At 35.6% G+C, this 24,584-nt stretch overlaps 1 protein-coding gene across 24 annotated transcripts; it reads right to left on the bottom strand.

Annotated features, from left to right (window-relative positions):
- Positions 1-1,531: 1,531 nt before the first annotated feature.
- Positions 1,532-11,825, bottom strand: LOC112168203. Of its 24 annotated transcripts, none has more exons than XR_002924136.2 (12): positions 11,595-11,825; positions 10,965-11,066; positions 10,521-10,589; positions 9,795-9,845; positions 9,679-9,705; positions 5,031-5,231; positions 4,876-4,921; positions 4,445-4,534; positions 3,808-3,900; positions 2,999-3,078; positions 2,444-2,530; positions 1,567-1,890 (listed from the first exon to the last, which is right to left on the bottom strand). XR_002924136.2 is itself a non-coding variant. In XM_024305323.2 (8 exons), exons 2-7 carry the CDS (start codon positions 11,062-11,064, stop codon positions 4,474-4,476), a joined length of 348 nt encoding a protein of 115 aa, XP_024161091.1. In that variant the 5' UTR covers positions 11,065-11,066; positions 11,595-11,821; the 3' UTR covers positions 3,651-3,905; positions 4,445-4,473. The 24 variants fall into 24 exon arrangements, 12 of the variants coding, with proteins under 12 accessions (XP_024161091.1, XP_024161090.1, XP_024161092.1 ...); XR_005799972.1 differs by having other exon boundaries at positions 4,882-4,921; XR_002924142.2 differs by lacking the exon at positions 5,031-5,231 and having other exon boundaries at positions 2,999-3,108; positions 3,808-3,905.
- Between the last annotated feature and the right edge of the window lie 12,759 nt (positions 11,826-24,584).

Below are 24,584 nucleotides of genomic sequence, written 5' to 3'. Positions count from 1 at the left end.
AGGACTTGAGGCCTTATGATGCTGGACGATAGTTGATTGATGATTGGCGTTTTCTTTCACTAGTTGTGTCTGTAGTGCCTTGCAAAATATAAAACAGTATGCACGTCGATCGTCCTGCAGGTGCTGTAATTTGGCTCTAAACCAGTGTTTGTTTCAATTTGATAAGAATGTGTAGTAAAATAAAAGGGCACTACATGGTTCCTAGCGTACTGCTGTAATGGGGTCGTAAAGTTATAATGTATTACTTTTTTTTTTTCTTCCTGAAAAATGCTTGTCTAGATCAATTGCAATTTCAATTTTATTTTTTCATACATCATCATGTAACCAATTTTAGTAATTATTTTAATGCAGGTCAAACATTGACTTGTAAACATGAATGTCAGAACATTTAAAGAACAAACATATAACCATTGCATATGGAATCTTGCTACTACTCGTGCTGTTAGGTATATTTGGCTGTTGCTGGGTTGAGAATCACACTGTTAATTAGTGTTGTTAGAACCTTAGCTGTAGATGTAATCAATGGTGATATCTAATGAAACTTTTCCTTTTGACTGAAAAATAAAAAATAATGCTAAGTGAACCATATTTTTAGATGCCACATATATCCCACCTTAATGTCGCAACTGATGTGATATAAGCTTAACCACATCATTTAATAAAATTTTGTGATAGATTGAGTTTTCTGTTACATTAGCTATTATAAGGTGGAATGCAAGGTAAAAAGGTGGTTAATAATTCTCCTCAGTCCTCAACATTGCAGAGAACAGTCGGAACTACCTATATATTTTGATATATAAACGATTGCATCGACCATACCATGGGTGTTTAAATAAATCTAAAACAAAAACTCATTGATATGGCGAGTGTTCATGCAATAATCAAAGAAAACTCCGATCTATATATGTAGTCATATACAACTAGTCTATTCTCCTAGTAGAGATAATCAATCTAGAGTTAGTGACATTATTTTTATTCTTCACGCCCTCTCACCAAGAATAAACAAATAATCAGGATATATAAAACTTAAGAAGTCAACTAATTGATCCAATACTTTAGGTTCAATTTGAGTAGTTGAATGAGTCTGTTTTGCTTGGAATAGGATTTTCAAATTTTCTTGTCAGCTATCTTGTTGTAAGTACAGTTAGACTCTAGCTTTTGACAGTTTGCCGGCTATTGATCTTAATCACTTAATGAAATCAATTTCTATTAAAAAAATAAAGGTTGAGTGGTTGAATTAATATTTCAATTCTAATTTAAACGTGATTAGGAAGCCACGTGCTGTTTTTCGATTTCAACTTTTTTGAGGCGATGACAATACTTGTGAACAAGCAATTAACCTTATAATTTTGACAAAAAATGGTAGATTGAATGGTTTTATTAGAGTATATGAGCTCAATTTGTCGTTTCCTAGTCTAATTAGGGTTAATTAGCGTAATCTGTTAATTAGCTACTGCTTCAGGATTAGTTTCATGATTCGGTAGTACCTGCTCTACTGACACATGTCTTCCTCTCATTGGTTCTCATGGTGTATATGTAACAGCCTCTCACTCTCAGACTGTAACGTTTTTCCTATCCATTTAGTAATAGACTAGAAAAGGTGCCCGCGCTTTGCTGCGGGACTTATTGTTACATGGTGGAGATTATGATTGATCTTGTTAAGGGGATCAATTCTCCCTTAACAAAAGGAAAAGCTGCGCAAAATGCTGGAGTTGTTGTTGGAGCTGGTTCGAGGCATTGGTTCTACCACTTGTAGCTGTACAATAGTTATTTATGTTTAGTCATTTTTCTGCTTGCGAGCCTGTGCTTTAGTTCCTGATGGTGATGATGTTGCTGTTCCATGTTTACCTTGCCTGTCACTTTTTTTTTTTTTGGGTTAATTGCCTGTCACTTTAATACAAAGAAAACAGAGTTAGAGCTACAGGAAGGAATTTGAAAATTGCCGTTTGATATAAAATAGAAATAAATAGTCAGAGAATTTGATAGCATATTGTTTCTCTGAATGAATAACAAAGTTTTAATTAAATCAGAAACCAAATGAAATATCAAATTTTAGTAACAGAAGACGTGCAACTATATTTCTACACATGTATTGAGTACCATACCATTTCAACTATATTTCTTTGATGCTAATTTTTTGAAAAAAATTATTTTCTTACAATACCCTAAACACTTGCAGAGACTATGAAGGTCATGAAGCCCTATCTCAAAATTAAACCCCCAAACACCTAAAACAGATAAAACCCAGATGATATTCCAGGCTCCAGAGTCCAAATTGGCTCTGAAATTAAGATCACAGCCACCCAAACCTTCAACAGAGACATTAAGATCATACAATCAATGATCCCAAAAATGCAAACAGAGCAAACCCAAAAACTCGGAAAAAAAAAAATTACAAATACCCACAACAGATCAAGTCGCGATTCTGGGGAAAAAAAAATACCGATTGTTGTGCGCAATCAAAACGAAACCGTGACAGCTTTCCGTGCCCTCTTCCTTTTCTCCGAGTTATCTTATCTACCTTCTTCCCCTGTTAATTTCATATATTACCAATCAAATGACTCAAGTTCTTTCATTAATCTTTTGTAAAACACACACACTATATTCCAACTGAACAAAGCAATTCGTAATCAATTAAAAGTTGTGAACATGAATGATGAAAAATTCAGACCAGGTATGAGAAAACATAAATTTGAAGGACTGATACGAAGTATTAGCCATTAAACAGAATTCACAAATTCACAAATTTTGATGGCAATCTAGATTTGATACAAAGTTAATAAATAACGTATAAAAAATTGAAGTTGTAAGAAAATTTGATCATAACTGTTATGTTTAAAACTAATTGAAAAGATGCAAGGTTGATCATAACTGTTAGTAAGAAATTAAAAATCTTTTTGATTATTAACAACAAAATCGATCTAGAATTGATGGAAAGTTGATAAACCGACAAAATCATTTAGTTTTATGATTTCTAGTTGAAATCAAATTTACTCACCTTTGATGTAGAGGATAGAGAGTCACCACTTGTTTGTTCGTGCTTCCCAATTGATTTCAGCTTTTGCCAGAAAGGTAAGGCTGCAGAAGGTACTATTTAAAAGCATGTTACTGGTATAAATAAAGTAAAGAGCTGGTTTTTAGTTTAGTTAATTAGTAGATGCAGATTAACAAACCAGTGAACAAACGATAAAAAATTGGTTGGAAAGAGCCTGATTGATATGATTGATAAGCTATCATTTCACAATTTAATTGATAAGAATTTGGAAGAACCAAAACTTTTAGTCATTGTAAAGTACAAAGTTGATACAGTTGATTAATTTTGATACTTATTTGTGTTTTAGTTCTTCTGCAGCTTCATTGTACAAAATCTTTACTAATGAAGAAAATTTAAGTTGTTTTTTTCTCATTGAAAAGATAAAGCTGTTTGGACTAAAAGCGCCTAAGTGTTAGAGTGTAACGATTTTCAGTTTTTCCAACATATATGGATGAAAACAAAGTCATTGTAACCAATCTGTTTCTATAAATTTGTTTCCCTCTTTTCTTGTTCCCTAACATGACACACACCTGCACTCTAACTAATACTTTGCCATAGTGCCAAATTGAATATTTCTAACTACTATGGAATGGAGTATATTAAACAAAAGTATATCTCTTACATCAAAATTTGTTCTTAGTTAATTCCAAAAGAATGAAAAGATATATAATTCTTCTTCACATGACTTACTATTCAGCTGAGCAATAGAAAAGACCTTTACAGATTACAACTCTAAAACAATTCTCTCTTTAGCATATATACAAAATGCTAACCTTGGAGCAGAATCCTTAAACTGTCAAACTTCTGCGTCAAGAAGTTTAAAAAACTGGTTTTCCCAAGTTCTTGAGTATATGCAACTTTGGAGTCTGAACTACATAAAAACAGAAAATTACATTTTCAATGCCTAAAAACAAATAAAGAAAAAATCAATGAGTCAAGAAAATGTGAAACACCACACATATAGAGAATAGCCACATAACAACTGACATTAAGACCTTCAACAGATAAAACTCCGTTATTACATATAATTATGATTGATTGCTGGCCATCTTATAAACAGGATCTAAACATATAAAAACTATTTGAAATTGACTGCTCTGAGATATTGCTGCCTTTATATACCTATTTTTGACATCGATTTCCAGACATGCATACCTATTTGACAACTGTGCAACTTTCAGACCATGATCCTATTTACAACAAATAAAAATAATCATGGAGTAAACTCTGAGACAATGATGCTATTTACAACCACATATCCAGTAGATAAACACAAATGATATATCTCCATAGTTTAAGAGTTGAATAAATAAAGAACCAAGCATGGTTGAATTCAGAAAAGGATTTTACATGCACTATTGCTGTGGAGGAAAATAAAAACAGAGCAATTGATACTGCTGAAGGTCATACCTTCTGTGAAAGAAACCAGATTTCCAAGCTTATTGCAAGCAATTGAAACCGGATTTCCAAGCCTTTTGGGAGCAATTCAACCTTAGAAAACTGCAAAACCGTAAGATCTCAATCAAAATTACTAATTCCCATACCAAAATTTCATTATAGATCTCATCATATTTCATTTTCAAGGTAACATATAAACATACATAAAGAAAAGCACAAATAAAAAATCATAACAGGTAAGCGTAGCAGAAATCACAATAGATCATATTTTCTTGTCCAATTAAAAAAATCACAATAGGTAAGCATTGCAGAAATCACAATAGATCATATTTTCTTGTCGAATTAAAAAAAATTACAAAGCTATTAGCAGGAGGAACAACACTAAAGAGTTCATAACTTTTGAAACAATAGCATCAGTTTGATAAATTTGGCCTAGAAATTACCTTCACCTTTTCGCAATCAGCCCAACCAATCGCCCAGAACCTCTACCTGCAATCAAATACAAATTCCTCATAAGCAAACTCTAATCAAACCAATCAACCCCCACTCTCTGTCAATTCAGCTCAAAAATGAAAGAAACCGATGAAATTAAACACACCCATAACAAAAATCAGAGCAAGTGTGCTCTGAAGCTCCTTTCACAAAATCCAGAATCTTCAACTGAAAGAGATATAGTCGATGAGACGAAGGTTGGAGTCGGTTACAAAGGTCGGTGGAAGCAGACCCAGTTCTCTATATTGCCTCAAGATAGAGACTTCACGAAAAATATGAGGAGGTCGGTTGCCTCATATGGAGACGTCTGGAAACGTATAGAAGCATGGCAACCCGTAATTAGAAGAAGAAGAGAAGGGCAAAAGCGTCATTCAATTGGGGCTCGAATGAACAGTAACGCCCGGAATGAACAGTAGAACAGTTGTATCCTCCTTTAGTATGAAGTATAACCTTTAGTATATAGTATAATTAGAAGAAGAAGTTAATAGGTAAAATTTTCAATTCACTTTTTAAATATGATTAACTGGTTTATAAATTTTTTAATACATCTCTGTAAACTATATTTTTTGTATACCTGTTGCATATATCGTTGTTATTATTTATTAAAATTTTCAATCCATTTCTAGATGTAACTCTTGAAAGTGCAACATATAATTGTCCATGAGTAAAAACTGGTTCTGGTAAATATACACCAACGTAATTTAGAGATTGACCCTGGCTTTTATTAATAGTCATAGCATAACAGGGTCTTATTGGAAATTGTCGTCTTTTAAAAGTGAATGGCCATTTATTTTCAGTTGCGGTTAGAACAATTCTTGGTATAAAATATTTTTTGCCTATATTATTTCCTGTTAATATTTTTGCTTCAATTAATCGACTAAATAAGTTTGTTATTATTAATCTTGTACCATTACATAAACCAGACATTTGATCTAAATTTCTTAATAACATAATCGGCATTCCAACCTTTAAAATTAATTCATGTGACGGTAATCCATTGAATTCAAGTTTATTTAAAAATTCTATAGGATATAATACCTTAAGATTTTCATTATTTCCAGAATTTAATAAAATACTATCTGAACTTAAATAAGTAGTTGTGTTGCCTGGTAATGAATTTATAGCATAATCATTTATCTCTCGCACTGTAGAATTTCGAGGTGTAATAATTGCACGTTCTCTTAAATAATTGAAATCATTATAATTGGCATTAAAATTTGAACAAGTTGCAGTAAAAATTGCCTGTATTGGATTTGTATAAGTGTGAATAAGTAAATCATTAGGAATTTCAACCCACGATGTATCTTCATCATTTTCATAATTGATTGAATGTACACAGCCTTCTCCAATTTGTAACAACCAATTTGCAAAGGTAGAAATACTTATTCTATCTTCATCAGTTAAATCAGTTCTTGATAATCTCATATTTTCTGTAAGGTTAAATATTTTAAATGATGACCAAATATATGAACTGTTTAATGAAGCTTCAACTATTTGTTCTTTCGTTCCTCCTGTAACAACAGGTAAAATTTGTCTAAAATCTCCACCTAATAAAATTGGTTTACCGCCAAACGGTTTATTAGCTACATTATCATCTGGATTTGATAAAATATCACGTAAAGATTTATCTAATGCTTCAAAACAATATTTATTACACATTGGAGCTTCATCCCAAATGATTAATTCGGTTTTATTAATTAATTCTGCAAGTTGAGTACCTTTTTTTATTGGACATATTGATAAATTATTAACTATTAGAGGTATTTTAAATCGAGAATGAGCAGTTCTACCATTTGGGAGTAACAATGAAGCAATTCCAGATGAGGCAACAGCTAAGACTATTTTTCCTTCAGATCTTAATTTACTTATAATTGTATGCCATAAAAATGTTTTACCGGTTCCTCCATAACCATGAACAAAAAAAGTATTACATGTTTTTTCTTCGATTGCTTTCATAACTTCATTATATATAATTTTTTGACCTGCATTTAATTTAACTATATAATTCATATATTGGCGTTTTAATTCAAGGCAATCATAATCTAATTCTTCCCTTAAAAGTCTATTATTTAAATCAAATAGTTTGTTTGTATCAGGCATTGGTAATCGATAATCTTTTAACGAACTTGATGATCTATTAAAAATTTGTTCTAATTCAAACAATAATTTATTTTTTAATTCTGATTCAGATAAGATTAAATTCGGATTTCCAACTTCGACTCTAGTTCTATGCAAAATATCATCTGACATATGTAACCAGTATGAATCTAATAACATTTGAGGACTTGCAACGTCACAAAATAAAATAATTGTAACAAATAGTTGACGTATTTCAAAAGCTGTTGCAAAATGTAAACAATTTTCTAATGCTTCAATCCATTCCTTATCCTCATCTAATAAACCTAAGGATCGGCAAGCTTCTTGATAGGAAGAATATTTAATGCCATTAATTGTTTTTATTGAATCAAAATTCTGACAACCTTTTTGAATATTTAATAACATTCTCATGTAATATAATTCACCTGCTACAGGATGTACATATGCTATTCGACCAATACTTTCACATTTTTGTCGTGGTGTCCAACATTTTTTATGATCATCCCATACAAATTTAGTTGGAAATTCTATATAAGTTAACTCAGATGCTCCTGGATAAGTTATATTTGCTTTAAACCATCCAGTAAGCGTAGTATCTGCTATACTTTTATGTTTTATTATTGAGTCAATTGATTGATGTTCATTAAATATAATATTTTGTTCTAAAGGCATATGAATTTGTAAATATTGAACAGCGGGATGTCGAGAATGAATTGAATATTCAAATAATCTCCAAACAGATTCATGAGGAGTTAAATATCGACAATTAAGATAAGTTGCAATTTCGTCATTTAAATCTTCACGTAATAGGATGCGAGCTCTATCTGGACCTTTATTAATATATTTAAATAAATATTTAATTAACATAGATTGAGAACATAATTCAACGTTTATGTGTGCATTATATCTTAATAATAAATTTGAGTTATAGGGTACAACAAAATTATTTCCAATATGAACACCATTTTTCACTACAAATTTTGTGTGATCATCACGACGTCTATATATAGTAGGTGTATTCGATTCGAATATAGTGTTTGTATTATATGGTTTTGGAAAAAATTTTGAACATTTTCCATTTCGCATGCAGGAAGATTTCAAATTTAATTGTCCGCAAGGTCCATGTATCATAAATTGGCTAACAATATTAAAAAGTTCAGGATTTGTATTTTTGTCTGGTAATTCTGCCGAAATGATAGAATCAACATCAATCGCTGTATAACATTTATATTCTTTTTTTAGCCAAAATAACATATGAGCATGTGGTAGTCCTCTTTTTTGAAACTCTATTGTATGAACATATGCTTCAACTTCTCCAAAGGGTTCTCCAGATTTAATATAAGTAATCATATCTTGCAATTTTATTTTAAAAATTCTTGAAATTATATCAGGCCGATCTTCAACTCTATATTTCGGTTTACTTTGAAAATATCTTTGAATTTCTATCCATTTAACATTGCAAGTAAAAGTTATAAACAAATCAGGATTTCCGTATTTTCTACAAATCGCCATAGCATCTTGATAGTTATTAATCATATCTCGTGGACTTCCTGTATGAGAGCTTGGTAAAATAATTCTTTTCCCTAAATCAGAAGCTTTATTCATTCCAGCTAAAGCTGCAGTGTAAATATCTTTGTAAATTTCACTTCGAAATTTTTTTTGGTTTTTTCTGATCCAATCTAAACGATCTTCTTCAACTGTTGCATAAGCATCAACTAAATATTGTTGGAATAATCGTCCCCCTTTTAATAAAGTACTAACCTCGTTAATTCTATCTTGAATTTGATACGTAATATATGCTCGCATAGATATTCGTTGTCTCTTTTTTCTATAATCTCCTATAATTTGTTGCATTGGTAAGTCTGGTTTATATCCATCTTCACCATATGGAAAAAGAATTGGATATTGTAATGACATATATTTCGGATGTATTCTAGAAATACGATGTAACTGTCCATTTTTTGATTCAATAATTAAATCTTTATTTGAATTATATTCTCCAATATCACCAACAACTAAACCACCAATTTCATCAGTTGAAGGCATTTCATATTGTTTACTATCAGCAGGTTGACGATTAAGTATAATCATATTTAATACAGGTAGAGAGCAATTTTCAAATTTATCCCTTATAGTTCGAAATTCTTTCACCAATTCATTAATCTCATCAAACATTTTTATAAGTCCTTGAACAATATCTAATCGAATATTTTCATTAACATGAGTTGGATCGATCGCATTAATTCGATTTGAAACCTCATTTTTCGTATCATATATGTACAATTGAGCATACTTCGGAGAGTCTCCGTCAGAAGGTAATATAGATCCCATTAAATGATGTACTTGACCACTGATTTTGAATACATAAGGACCTGATCCAGTATTTATTTTATGATCAATTGATGCTCCCATTGATGTGAAACAAAACATCGAATTGTAAACTCTAATATTTTCTCTAAATAACTTACTTTCTGGGCCTTTATCTGGATTTAACAAATTTTCAAGGAAAGTTGGTGTTGGTTTCGATTGCTCAATTTTAATTTGACCTTTTTTACAACAGTTTGTATAAATAAGAGATGCATTCGATGATGATTTTTTGATAGCTTCATCAAACCAAAAATTTGCATTGCAATGATCACATGTATAAATGTTATCACCTGAATCTTTGTAGGGGACAATCAGTCCTGCAACAACAAAAAAATATTCCGTGGTAAATAATTTACATAATTATTTGTTCAAGATAATAGCTTGAAAATATCAAAAAATAAATAACCTTGCTTGCTTCTTTGATATGATGCTTGACCAAATGATACTGAGCATTCACCTGTGTTCCAAAGAAAAAAAAAATGTGAAAAAAGAAACAGAAAAAAAAAAAAAAAAGGAGCACTTGCAGAAATAGATACAAAAATGCACACTTGATTATCAACAAAAAACTGCAACTCATAAATATAAGCGTTCAGTATAGGAATCGAGAACAAATTTTCATATTAACCTCATTATCCAAGCTAGTATTATTAATTAGTTTAACCTTTCAAACTGGTTGTCCTTCTATTTTTTTTTTTATTTTTTTTTTTTTTTTGCCGCTTTCTTCAAGTTAACCTTTGCATCTGCTGCAAATGTTTCAGATGAAGGAAGAGGATCATAGCATTATACTGTACTGGCAAGCACTACACCATTATATAAGTATGTACAATATATAAGATTCTTTATGAATAAACTTTCAGAACAACAATGGATATTCTTATTAAAACATTTAACTTCACCGAAAACATATTCAATTAGCTAAAAAGCAACGACCATACAATCTGCAATGACATAACTCTAAACATAGCTAAGCAGTCAATAATATACACTGTAAAATATTATTCAATAAAAATAAATTAAAAAAAAAAAAACAATAATAATAATCGCATTCATTTAGCAACATTCAAGCGAAACCAAGCAAAATTAACTATCACTAAAATTACATTTCTCCATAAAACCAAGAGAAAATAACTACCTTCTGGCATTGCGAACGCGTCTTCATCTCCAACTATATTCGATCCTTCAACTACTTGTTCCTCAAACACTATACCCAAAAACCAACCAATACAAATTAGTTTATACACTTTACAGATTGTTCATAGATTAGTGATGAAAAAACAACTTCCATGAACAATAAAAGCAAAGGAGGAGAAGCTAGAGCATTCAAAACCTATACACTGCAAATGAAGTAACAAACAAAAATTCAATGTTACTATCTGCCAACAATTAATCATTAACTCACCTCAATGTAGATTAATTATGTTACAAAAATCAAACCATGACCACAACCAAACAATATATAGACCGTATACCTTCATTCAACAAAAATATATAAAAAGAGAGACTCATTCATTCAAGAACAAAATTAAAGTAAATATCCTGCTTTCAAATAGAAAATAACATAAGAAAATATACCCACTTTTTTTCCATCTCTTTGAATTAACTTGATAAAATTGATTAGGTTTACATCCTCCTTCCAACAATCTTTTGACCCGTTTCGTTGTGCTGGTAGATGCCATCACTGCAACAATAGATGGAATCCAATTAAATTTTTAGACCATCATACCGAAATAACAGTGGTAAAACAATAATTCAGATACTTCTTTGCATAGATTCCTGAAATCATAGATATCAGAACAGTTTCAATAAGCAGTTCTCATTTCGATGAACTGAAAATACAAAACCCATCTTATATCGGTGAAGATAAAAAAATACCTTCCCCTTCTTCTCTCTCTCTCTCTCTCTCTCTTCGACAAACAACAAAATTCCAGCAGAAAAGAAAAAAAAGAAAAAACTCATCAGTTGAAAGTATGGTTGGATTTCATTATAAAATCCAGATTAAACATATGCCTAGAAAATCACAAATTTCTAACAGCTAGCAAACCAAATGAAGTCGATAATAATGATAGCAATAGTGATTTGAATCAAGCAATCAAGAAAACCCAAAAATTCAAGCTTTCAGTTTCTAATCACATCAAAAAGCAAAGCAATCAAAAGACACACAGACAACTTGGAAAGATAAAGAAGAGAGAGAAACAAATCGGCATACCTTGTATGCTCAAGAAGACGATCGGAGTCGTTTGGAATTGGATTTTCCTTCTTTCTTTTGGATTCCGAAAACAGAGCTCGAATCGTTTCTGATTCGTCTAAATTAGAGAACTGAATTGAAGAAACAAACCTTCTTGATAATTGTTCACTCTGGATGAATGGATGCAACAAAGATGGTGGCTTTGATGAATGACTAAACCCGCTGATATAGACAGAAGCCTATGTCGGTGTAGAAACCTCCAGATCCAACATCTAAGTCCAATACATATATTCAGGGAAAAAAAAAAGTGAGAATGGCAGCGAGTAATTATGGGAAACAGAAAGGGCAAAAGAGACAATCCCGGATGAACAGTATAACAGTGGATCCGTCTTTAGATGTATGTATAATTTGATTTCTTCTCTCCCAAATATGCAATTCTCTCGTATAGTTATCAGGTTTAACAAGCAATTAACCTTACAATATATTTTGACTAAATAAATATCTCTATCCAACTTAACCCAAGATAATTACACCTGAAGACTTTGAACGTACTGGGGGAATTCTAAGGTAACTCTCACTTTCAGAATTACATAGAAATCTGAAGAAGGAAGGAATGGGGTGTGTGATGACCAACATGAAATCTCTGTTTTACCTCATTTTTGAAGACTTCTAATTTCTTCGTCGCCGGTCTTTCTAATCTATATGGCCAGCCATACATCAATTATGTATACTTTAATCTAACTTAAACAACGTAAGACATCGCAACAAATTTTTAATCTATAGACCAATCACCAATATTTTTTTTTTTTAAATCTAATTTATATAATGATTATACTCATACACATCAACAATAATTGAGAATTACAAAAACTAATATTCCATGAGTCAAACTCACAACCATCACTTACGAATGTGAGACTTATATCATTAGATCAAATCGTACTGTATATCAATATTATTAATTATTATTGTTTTTTTTTTTTTTTGATTGAGGGAGATTAGCGTTAGATAGTTAGTAACACACACACACCATTTGGGAGGTATCCCAACAGAGCCGGACTAATCCCTTCCGAACGCCACGGGGCATTAAGCACCCATTAGCTGGCCACCAAGGCCTCATAGGGATTCGAAAACCAGACCTAGGGGTTCCAGACTGGGACCTTCTACCACCCCACTATCCCTAATGGTTATATCAATATTATTTTGAAAGGCTACACAGGTGAGTTGAATTGTGTCATGTGTTCACAGGCAGTTGAAACACTTGAACACTTGTTCTGTGATTGCTATATTGCTCGTGCTATGTGGAGTGCCTCACCATTGTTTATTCAGTCATCAAGTCTACCATGGAAAGAATGGTTCCTGGAGAGGGCTAATTCTCTGGCCTCAACTCTTTTTGATAAGTTGCCAATTCTCCTATGGAGTGTTTGGAGAAATAGAAATGCTATTCTGTGGCGGAATCATGCTCAAGCTACCTCAAGTCTGGTGGCCTCTTCCTTGGCTTGGTATGAGGAATATTTGCAAGCTAATTTGTCTGTGTGTTCTTCTCAGAGCCGACAAAGGTTATATAAAAATTGGAGCCGTCCTGTTGGTGACACTTTGAAACTAAACGTAGATGGTGCCTTTATGCCCTCTGTTCCTTATGGTAGCATTGGGGGTGTTCTTAGGAACTCTCAAGGGCTATTCATTGCTGCTTTCTCTTACAGGATGAACTTTGTTAGTTCTGCATTACATTCCGAGCTGCTGACTTTAAAACAAGGTTTGCTATTCCTGCAAGTCATGCAAGTAACAAAAATAGTGGTTGAAAGTGACTACCTAGTAGCAGTGCAGGCTATCAACAACGATGTGGATGACCTATCTCCTCTTAGTGCTTTAATTGCAGAGGTTAAAGGTCTGGTACTTTCTATTGATGATATCTGTATTAGGTATGCCTCTCGTCAGGCTAATACAGTAGCTCATAGGCTTGCTAGTCATAGCTTTGATTCTAATGTTCATCATGAATGGTTTGTAAATTCTCCAAACTTAATATTGGATGCCCTCATGTACGATCTTCATCGTATTCATCAATAAAATCCTTTCTTTTCCAAAAAAAAAAAAATGGTCTATATTCTTCTTACGGGAATAATACGTTCCTACAACTTGGAAAGACATCTTTGTCGAAAAAAAAAAACTTGGAAAGACTTCTGGCACCGGTCGTTTCTATTATTCCTTTATTTGGTTGTTTCTATGATTTATATTCCATTATTCCACACTTGCGGCCAGAAGTTAATGCATGGCTACATGGTGATACTTGATAGTCAATGAATGACAACCACCATCTCGCATGACTATACATTTCCATGTCTGTTTGTGTTTTATTAATTTTCAGAAAATAACCTGGGACGACCCAGTCTGGAATAGATAGCTAGCTAGAGCATAGAATGAAGTTGTCCAGAAACTTCCTATGCCATTACTACGAAAGGCCGACTGGGTAATACTGCTTTACTCATCATCAATAATACAACTATTTGATGCCAATACTCCCCCTAGGCCTTAGACAAAAGAGGAAGCTAGAGTTTTAAAACTTTTTATGAGCAGCAACCTTAGAAAAATAAGAGTTTTTGTGCGCAACCTTAGAAAATTTCAAATTTTTTTGTAATTTTTTTTTTATCAAAGTTGAGACATACCAATAGTATGCTCCGTTCATATATGAAGAAATAGTACAAGACTACTCCAATAAGACACTTATGCTCTGAGTAGCCTATGCCACATACAAACACCTCGCCTTGCAGACAATCTATTCTACCTAGTCTCACACACCGAGCACGCAATTGTGGTACGCTAAAAAACTAAGTACTTCCACAAGACTCATAGAGGTATCTCTACCAGCATAGACAATAGTAACTAGGATCAACCTATCAAACAACTATTGGCTCCTTACCCTTTAATGGGTCGGAACCATGAGCTGCTTCCACCACGGTGAACTCCGGTAAACCATTCACCAATTTCTCCTCATTCCTAGGAATCTTGATCTTCTTTGCCGGTGACTTCTTCATAGGGGAAACATGCACTACCTTAAGCTCCTTTGCCTTATTCTTTGCCCCCTTTGGCCTTCCCGGCCTCTTCTTGTATACTTCCTTCATGGGCTTCACAAGACACAATCCCATTGTCATAGCATCCAAGTTTGTCCTACCTACAGCTAGACTCAGTCGCAGCTTCTTTGGAGAGCTATCCTCTTCATCCACACGTTTTCGACGCATACCACAACTCGAAGCTGCCTCCAGCAACTCCTTCTCCACAGAACTACCACTGCCAATCAGCTCCTGCCCTGGACCTCCTGAAGTTGGTTCACTGCCAGTCTCCACTAGCTCAAGCACAGGTGCCTTGCAGACTCCAGAACTTCCTTCACCACCGCCGGTAACAATCTTACGCTTGATTTCCTTCCTCCCCTTTGGTTTAGCTACTGGCAAAAATCTCTCTAGTCCAACTTGTGCACTCCGCTGTGCTCAAAACGCCATTGGTCCAACATGGGGAGACACATCCACACAACTCCACACCCTATCAATGTTTCATCGTGCCGGCGACTGTTCACTCCTGACCTCCGCCGGTAAGGGCGGCCCATCACATGGTAGACTCACATGAGTAATCAAACCACAATCTTGACATCTTCCATAGAGGTTTTCAAAGAAGAAATCCAGATCTACGTCAATCCCATCATCCACCGTGAAGCTATGTCGGAAAATCACAGGCTGCAAAAGATTCATCTCAACCCGGATCCGAATCCTTCCCTCTCCAAACTCTGTTATGTCTTTCTGCATATACCGCCCCAAAGCACTGCCAATTCTTCACAAGCACCGATCGGTATGAAAGTCTGGTGGCAGCCCACGTACCTTGATCCAGAAGGCTAAGGTAAAGAGCGGGACATCCTTGATCACTCCCACCCCATCATACGGTGCTAGGGTAACCGGAGCTCTATCAAAAACCCTAAGGATCACCTCGAAGGATGCAATTACGGTCAGTTGGATCCGTCAAGGTGAACAGAAAACGGTCTCCATGTTCCTGAGCGATGTACCGTCCATTCAATCTCCATGCACGACGGAGCATGTCCATGAACGATATTTTGTTAAAACCCTAGTCGTCAGCAACTTCCCCACCAGATATGTCTGCGAACGTCGCAAACCTTCTCCACGAGATGGCAGAATATCCACCGGCCTACGCACATCAGCCAGCCCAAGAGAAGCAGCCAGTCGGACAACCATCTCATCCTCCTCTTCCATGCCGTCAAACTTTGAAGTTTTCGAACTAGGGTTTTCTTCCCTCTCTCTCTCTCTCGTTTAGCAGCTAGTCAAATTTTTTTTTGTAATTGGTTCTTAGTTTCTTACAGATATTAGAGTGATATTTAAAATATTTTCGAAACTGATTTTTGGGTACCAATAATATTGACAGAAAAATATTGAAATTTTCATCAACACTTGAAATTTTTGAACTACTGAAATTTTGAATCTCTCTCGAAGTACTAATTCAATTCAAATGGAAAGAAAATATGCAAGTTAAGAACACATGCATGGTGATAATATCATAAAACATGCAAAGTAGTATACATTGAAATTAATATTAGGGTTAATGCTCATACACCCCAAATCTGGGAAAATACTTCTCATACACCGCAGTGTATTATTTTTGTTCCCTCTTACACAACCTTTTCTCACTTTCATTCCTACCTACCTATCTTTTCAAAATCCCTACCATTAGTACCCTTTATTTCTTTCTTTAGTAATTTTCTTTGAAGCCTTTTGTCAGAGTCTGCATCTGCATGTGTCTCTTTCATATAGTCTACTATCTAATTTTGTTTAATTAACGGTTTTAGAAACGTGGTGGGCCCATCAGAGTTTTTATTTGAATATATATATATATATAATTGACAATCATCCTCTAAATTCGAAAGGTAAACAGTACGATTTACTATTCATAATATCGATTGTAGACAGACTTGAGTTGATTGCTATATGCAAAATTACTACTAAAAGAACTGCAAAAAGAAAGAGAGAAATTGAGAAAGTTGACAGCCTATAGAGATAATCTTAGTAGGGATTCTCCCAATTACTGGGATATTATTTATAGACTACAGACTAGAATCTATAGAATAGAAGAGGAGATAGAAAATCTCTTGGATGTTCTGCAAGAGGAACAAAAACCTCTTGATTATTTGAGCATTGGTTAGATCCGCACATCACTGGTATCAGAGCTTGTAAAATAGCTCAAGGAGAACCCCTCCTTAATGGGGACTATGTCCGAATTGTTATTAGAGAAAATAAATTCTCTACTAAAATCTTCTGATGAGAAATATCAGAAGCTGTTACTAGAAGTATCTAGATGTCAGTCGACTCTAGAGAAACTACTTGCTATATTCTACCAATTGGAAAGATTGGAAAATAAACTGGATTATATCAAGGAACTTCCAAAAACGGAAGAAGAAAAACTGACGAGTGTCAGTAGAAAAATCAATGAACAGCAAAAAACGCTGGAAAAGATACTGAAGGACAAGAAAGTGCTGACAGTAAAAAAGAAGACTAATGGGTTCAAACCATTAGAGAAACCAAACTCAAATCGTGTTCCAAACATGATTTTTCTGGAACCATCTACTAGTCAGACTAGTATCCGGTATGAAAACCCGGAAAAAAAGAGAAATGAAGATGTTAAGCATCTTTGGAAAAAAGAAAGGAGTCCAACTCCTAAATTCTGAAGAATTTGAATACAATGAAATCGAGCACGAGGTAAAAAACGCCTCAATTCCAAAGCTAGATTTCAAACAGATCTACAGACGGGGAACATTTGACCTGATGGACAGCCATCATTTCAAAGTACTGGAATTCACAACCCCCTCAACATTTGGAGACACAGATCTCTTGATGATCACTCCAGCTGAAGTTGCCAGAGCACAAGCAAAGAAGTACCAATTTATGCACATTGGAGCAGTCCAAGTCGGCATAAAGCTTTTGGCAAGAGAAGGCATCAACTGTTCAGTCCTGTGTGTCCTGCAAGACAACCGACTGACAGACTTCCAACCTAGTCTGTTGGGAACTCTAGAAGCATCACTGTGCAACCAAGTGGCATATTTCAACTGCTTCCCCAACTTCTCAACCAGCTTGAAGGATGCAGCCCACTGTCTCCGACTGAGAGTCAAGACAGATGGCATATCAATGAAAAATGATATGCAAGAATTGGCGATAGTATACAGAATATACTAGAAACTGATGAGTACCACAGTAGAGCCAAAGACACGGATTTCCAACATCCCTGGTCTCACTACTGGATTCCTCACCAGCCAGAAGAACCATTCACAGCAGATTCACAAAGTTGCTTGGAATGAAGTAACTTTTCCTATTGAATGGAAATTATCCGGTTCGAAGCTACCAGCAGAAAGTGCAAAAGCCAAGATCTACGAGAGTAGAAGAACTGGAGAAATCAGCCTCAACTTCGACAACCACAGAAAAAGTGATGTCGGTCCTGAAAACCTCAGGATAAACAACAGTCTTCTGAGAAGAAGCTATAGCACCAGAGAAGCCGGTGTCAGTGGTACAAAACCCACTATGGAAGAGCCAATATCAGAAGAAGATCTGGAAGCTGATCTACTCAGACCAATTCACATGCTTAGAGCTGAGAAGCTCTATGATCTTTATCAAGAAGCTGAGAATTGTGAAAGTCCTGAATGATTAGAAAAACTAATCGAAGAGATGAAAGAATTCAAATGCAGAAAGACGAGAAAAGTCTTTCCTTACCAAGATCTTGAAATGGAAGATGGAGAGAGCTCCAGAACTTTCATAAGCAGAGAAAAAGGGAAAGTAAAACTCCCATTACAGAAAGCCCCCACAGGTAAAAAAGGGGAAAGAAATTCCCAAAGATTCGTCCCAGAGGACAATCTGCCAAGAGTTCCTATCACGAACTACGGCATCTGGTTGAATCTAGACAATAGTCTAGATAAAAGTAAAACCATTGACCAATGGGTAGATAGCCTGATGATGGCTTCTGCACTTACCCTTGGTAAATTTGAAGCACCGGATTTGCAGGTGTACTATGAGACTACTCTCACAGGAGTGGCAAAAAAGTACTACCTATCTTTCAAAGAAACTGCCAGAGGAAGAGACTGGCTTGAAGAGATAAAAAATTCCAAGTCTCCGTATGATTTTGCAGTACCCCTGTACGATCAGTTCTGTGGAGATCTCTCAAATCTGAGTGAAAAAGCCAAAGAAACGGCAAAGTCGAATATCTATGCGCTCAAGATCTGCGACATGAGATACTTTGAAGAATACCTGAATGAATTTCAGGAATATTACTGTACAATTGGTGAACTAGAGAATACTGATCTAGTTAATTTGTTGCACAGAAAGCTCCCTGAACCTTGGAGAACAGCTGTGAGAGAAAGCATAGCTGAAAAACCAATTGAAAGATTTTCAGTTGGAGGAATTGCCGACAGAATCCGGCAACTACTGAAGGAGCAATGCAAAGCCAATCTTAGAGCTAAGATGGCCAAGAAGCAACTCAAAGGAGTTGAGAATTTCTGCTATGGAATACTGGATATACCCACAAATTGGGGATGTCATGAATCCAATTTCCGCAGAAAAAAGAAAAAAAATTATTACTCTAAAAAATTCAAAAAGAGTAATCAGAAGAAGGATTGGAAATTCAAGAGAAGTTCCAACTACAAGAAGCAGCAGGATGAAGATCCTAAGAAGAAATTCTTCAAGAAAAAGAAGAATTCCCATCAACATAAACAACAACCAAGCAAGAAAGCTTGTAGATGTTGGTTATGCAAAGCTGAAGGGCACTATGCCAATGAATGCCCGGAAAAGGGTAAAAGATCTACTAAAGCTCTCTTTGAAGAATATGAGCAAATAGTATAAGTAGCAAACATGAAAGGCTACGAAATAGCCTATTCTGATGATGAAGATGACGACAGGTCAGTTTATTCTGCCTGGTCTGAAGAAGAAACTTCATCAGAAGAGTCTGAGACAGATTCTGAAGTAGAGTCAAATCCAGACAAATGAATGTTTTGAGAATCAAAAACTGGGAAGAAAGCAAGACAGAAACTTTCATGTCTTCTTATCAGGTGAACCCTAGTACATTTGTTTGTGACTACTGCCTATGTCACGAAAAGAATGGTCTCCCTATGTTTTGTGAAGAGTCTAAGAAGACCTATCACAAAGAATGCTTCATAGCTGAAGCAAGAAGAAAAACCAAGAATGGTCTTGTCAGCCAGTTGGTTAAGCAAGAATATGAAGAGTATTTCGCTGAACAAAAGGCGAAAGAAGTTGAAACTCTGTTCCAGGAAACCATGGAACCCTCTTCCTCGAAAAAGGAAGAAATCATCGATGAAGAAAAAATCGATGAAGATATTGTACTGGTTGAAATACCAGAAAAGGTAGAACTGGTGAAACCATCAGAAACTGTTCATCTCTTAGAACGACAAGAGGATACTGCAACATGGGATCTACTTGGCCAACCATCCGGCAAGTTTGATTATAAAGTCAGATATGACCCTCCGTCATGGTTCAGTAATCCAGACAGCAAAGAGATAGTTCCTACAGATTGGGATGATGATACAGACAAATCACCCACTCAGGAAAATGTTCCAAAAGAATGTAAACCATTCATTCCAACGAAACAAGCGCAAGAAAATGAGCTTCATCAATCGAAGGTCGTCTCTACCAGTAGATACAGCAACTACATAGAGATTGGACTAAAATTCCCGAATCACAGGAAATATCATCTACATGCCTTTGTAGATAATGGATCGAGATTTACGGTTGCAAAGAGATTTGCAATTCTAGAAGAACTCTGGAAAGAAGATAAGAAAAAGTCAGCTACTGGTGTTACATTTGATGGGAGCCATCTCACCATGAAGAAAGTAGCAAAAAATGTTCATATCACCATTGGTGGAGGAACATTTATCATCCAGAATGTTTGGCAATCTGAAGGCCAAGGTTCTGATTTCTTGTTGGGAAATGATTTTATTCTCCAACAAAGATTCATTCATGATGAAGAAGCAATAGGCTTCAGGAAAGGAGAACGGGTATTCTGGGCAGACCGACTCACACATGCAAAAAGTGTGGTAGGTCCCGGTTTTACTACTCAGTATCAGAGATCGCAACAGAATAGTGGTGATCTTACCTACAAACCCAAATTTCAACCCATACTCCAAATCAAGCAACAAGAAGAATTGCTTGTTCAAGAATCTTCTGAAGAAGAAGAAGAAGAAGAAGAAACTAGTGAAGATGAAGAAGCTAGTTTCATCCATGAGCACAACCTCAAGCACTTTCAGAACAAGCTTGAGTCTCAACAAATTCCCACTCTTGAAAAAATCAAGAAACTACTAGAGCAGAATGTGGATACAAATCCTCAGAAGTTTTGAGAAAAAGACCCAGTGGTCTGTGAATTGAGATTACATGACATGAACGCCATCTGCCATGTCAAAGCCATTCCTCAGTACAAAGAGGAAGATCAGAAAGAATTCAGAAGTGATATTGAAGATCTCCTGAAAAAGAGATTAATTCAACGTTCCACTAGCCCTCATCATGCTCCAGCATTCTACGTGAGAAATCATGCAGAGAAACTACGAGGAAAAACTAGAATGGTTATTGACTACAGAGATGTCAATAAGAAGACTGTCAAAGACGGTTATCAAATTGCTCAAGTAAGAGTATTGATCAACCAGCTCAGAGGAGCCAAAGTCTTTTCGAAATTCGATGCAAAGTCGGGTTTCTGGCAGGTCAAAATGCATCCTGAGAGCATTCCTCTCACTGCATTTGGAACGCCTCAAGGTCATTACGAGTGGCTGGTAATGCCTTTTGGTCTAAAGCAAGCTCCCTCAATCTTCCAGAGAAAGATGGACAACATCTTCATGCATGTAGCGGAGTTCTGCATCGTCTACATAGATGACATCCTGGTCTTCTCCAAAAACAGAGAAGAACACATGAAACACCTCCATGAGGTAGTAAAGCTGATAGTTCAGCATGGAATTATCCTAGGCGAGAAGAAAATCTTCTTTATCCTTGATGAAGTTGATTTCCTAGGGATAAACATCAAGAATGGAGTCATAAAGCTCCAACCACATATCCTTGAAAAGATATGGAAGTTCCCAGGCAGAATTCCTGATGCTAAGAGTCTAGAGAGATTCCTTGGTGTCATAAATTATGGGAGAGATTTCATCCCCAAAATCTCAGGGTTAACAGCAATGTTATCTCCTAAGACAAGTTCCAAAAGAAAATGGAGCTTCACTGAAGATGATGAAAAGATCGTGAAGCAGATAAAAACTCTCTGTAAAAACCTCCCTCCTCTTCAACAACCAGAAGAGAATGATGAAATTATCCTCCAAACAGATGCGAGTGATAATTACTGGTCCGGTGTTGTTCTGGCGAGAGCGCCCGGAATTAACATTGAAAAAATCTGCAAATTTTGTAGTGGCAAGTTCAGCCCTACAGAACTGAATTATCCCACAGGGGAAAAAGAAATTCTAGCTGTCAAGAAAACGATTTTAAATTCTCCAGCATATCTTGGAAAAACCTTTACTCTCCGCACCGATTGTGCCAGAGTAAAGAATTTTAAAAATTTCAAACTTGACAAAGCTGCTGATAGAGGAAGATTAGCAAACTGGCAATTATTTCTTAACCAATATGATTATACTGTTGAATTAATTGCAGGTAACAAGAATTATCTTCCAGACGCATTGACCAGAGAAATGGCAATGTTCAACCAAAGAGAAGACGACGAAGGTCGTAATCCCAGAAGCAGAAGAGCTGGGAAAGAACAGGAACCTGAAGAGGATCCAAGAGAAACCAAGGAGAAAATCCTTAAAAGGTTTCTGCTAAGCTCAAAAGGCTTAGTCCCAACTGATCAATCCCAGGGTAAAGGATTGGCTAGCCCGTCTCAAACGGCAGACGGTAAAGGCACATCAAGACCGTTGATGGCTGCTGCTTTGCCAAAAAGCAGATCAACTCCTAGTGGAGTTATAAATGTTTTTAATTATGAATTAAGAACTTTTGACACTCCTGTATTCAGAACTGGCAGGAGACTAGCTTATCACCAGAAGGCAATCCTGGATAATCTCTTATTTGCCTTTCAAGAAAGAAGCAGTGGTCTGATGTTTCCAGCCCTCTTTGCATTAGCTGAAGAGCTTTACGCAAATGGTAGGCCACAAGGTGAAGAGCTTCCTACGCAGCAGAGTGCTGTCAGAAAAGAAAAATTTCCCTTCCTTGAAAGTCCAGAAAGTGCTAGAGTCCCTATCATGGCACTGAATGAATCAGACTGGCATGAATTCCATAGTCTGATAGGAAGGCATAATCCAGAGAACTTGGTTCCTCCAACTCTCTTTATTGTCGCAGGACCATATGTTGGCAGATACCTAGTAAATGTTCAAAGTGAACATCCCCAAGAACACAAGCTTTGGCTTGTTGAAAATGGTTTTGTCCATAATCTGTGGACTAAAACTAATGATGATATGAAAGGTTTGCCGCCTATTATAGTCAACACAGTCAAGAACATCAGGAAAAATGACTGTAAGCTTCGTCTGAAGTTCAGATCCACTCCTCCAGAATGGATCCAGAAGGCAAACGGTGAGGTTGAATATATTCCTCCATATCATTATGTGAGAATTATTCAAAGAAGATATCTTCAACCAGCCTGTGTAGCATACAACGGCCAACCAAATTCCAGCATCCCTTGGATGAAAGCCATGGCCCTTGACTACATCAAAAATATCATCTCTGAAGATGTCAACAATACCTTCCTGGCAGCAGGAGAAAAGACAATCATCACTGCTTACGATCATCCTGACGTAGTCAGCAGTGACTTATTCCTATCTCTAACCAGAAAAGAGATAGACTCGACAATGGCAAGCATTCGTTGGGTGGAAAAGCTTGAAAATAACAACCACCACAAAATGTATGTTGATACAGACGTCGAGGATAATGCAACAACAACTCGCATGGCCCAGGCAGACAACAACTCCTTTGTCTTTGGCCACCAGTTTGAAACAGATGAAAACATGTGAAGCTACAGGTGAAGAATCAGCACCAAAATAGCGACTGTAGAACTTTAGACTTTTCTAAAGCTACTTTTGCTTTTTCCTTTTCAAAAGGAAAGGACAAGTGAAAAAACATTTCACTTATCACCTTTTGCTTTTCCCTGACAGACCTCCACCAGCAGGAGCACTCAGAAAAGCAGGAGTCACGGAGTTGTTCTGTACATTTTTGTATTTTGAATTCTAGTTTGAGTTCCGCTCCCTATATAAGGAGCTTTAGCTTCTCTTAGAAGGCATTCGAAACTTTCGATATCAATTCTAGATTCGAAACTTGAGACAGAAAAATATTCTCTCAAACACGAATGCCATAGTAGCAGTGTACTTCCTTTCCTGTCTAGGTGTGAAGTAGTGTGCTTTCAGTACAAGTAAGTAACTGTTCTCATTCTTATGGATAGCTAAACAGCTTTTGCTGTTTACCTAAGAATGAGGCTCTGATTGTTTTAAATCTATATGTATATTTGAATAAATAAATTCAGATGGATGTTCACCCACTTCTTTAACTTATAAAATCAGCATTATGTTTAAATCTAAATGTCATTATCATACTCATCTTTGTCATTCATAGTTTACTATGTAAAGTTTAAACATTCGAATGCATGCATCTCATGGAAATATAAAAGTTCTAAAACTTTACTGTTTATCCGAAAGAATCAGTTTTAAAAACAGAAAAAATTAGGACAAGCAGCAGTGATTCCGCCCTGTGAGTAGCCGCTTAGACAAGGAGTCGTTAAGCGAAATGTGGCATGTTGAAGGCTAGTCTTGTTTTGTTTTGAAGTTTTTTTACTGTTCCTTTTTGTTGAATAGAACTGTAGAAAAACCTAAAGGTCAACATAGGATACAGAAGACATTTGTTTGTTTAAACCATCCCTGTTAGTCTTTGTTTATCAACAACAGTGTAATACCAAAGTGTTGGGCAGTTGGGAAAAATACCAAGGCTTTTCGGGTATACGAGAAAAGAC

The sequence above is a fragment of the Rosa chinensis genome, chromosome 5, assembly GCF_002994745.2.
Source record: "Rosa chinensis cultivar Old Blush chromosome 5, RchiOBHm-V2, whole genome shotgun sequence".
Taxonomy (NCBI): Eukaryota; Viridiplantae; Streptophyta; class Magnoliopsida; order Rosales; family Rosaceae; genus Rosa; species Rosa chinensis.
Note: the sequence above shows the minus strand (reverse complement) of the source record. Positions and strands in the feature narration are given on the sequence as shown.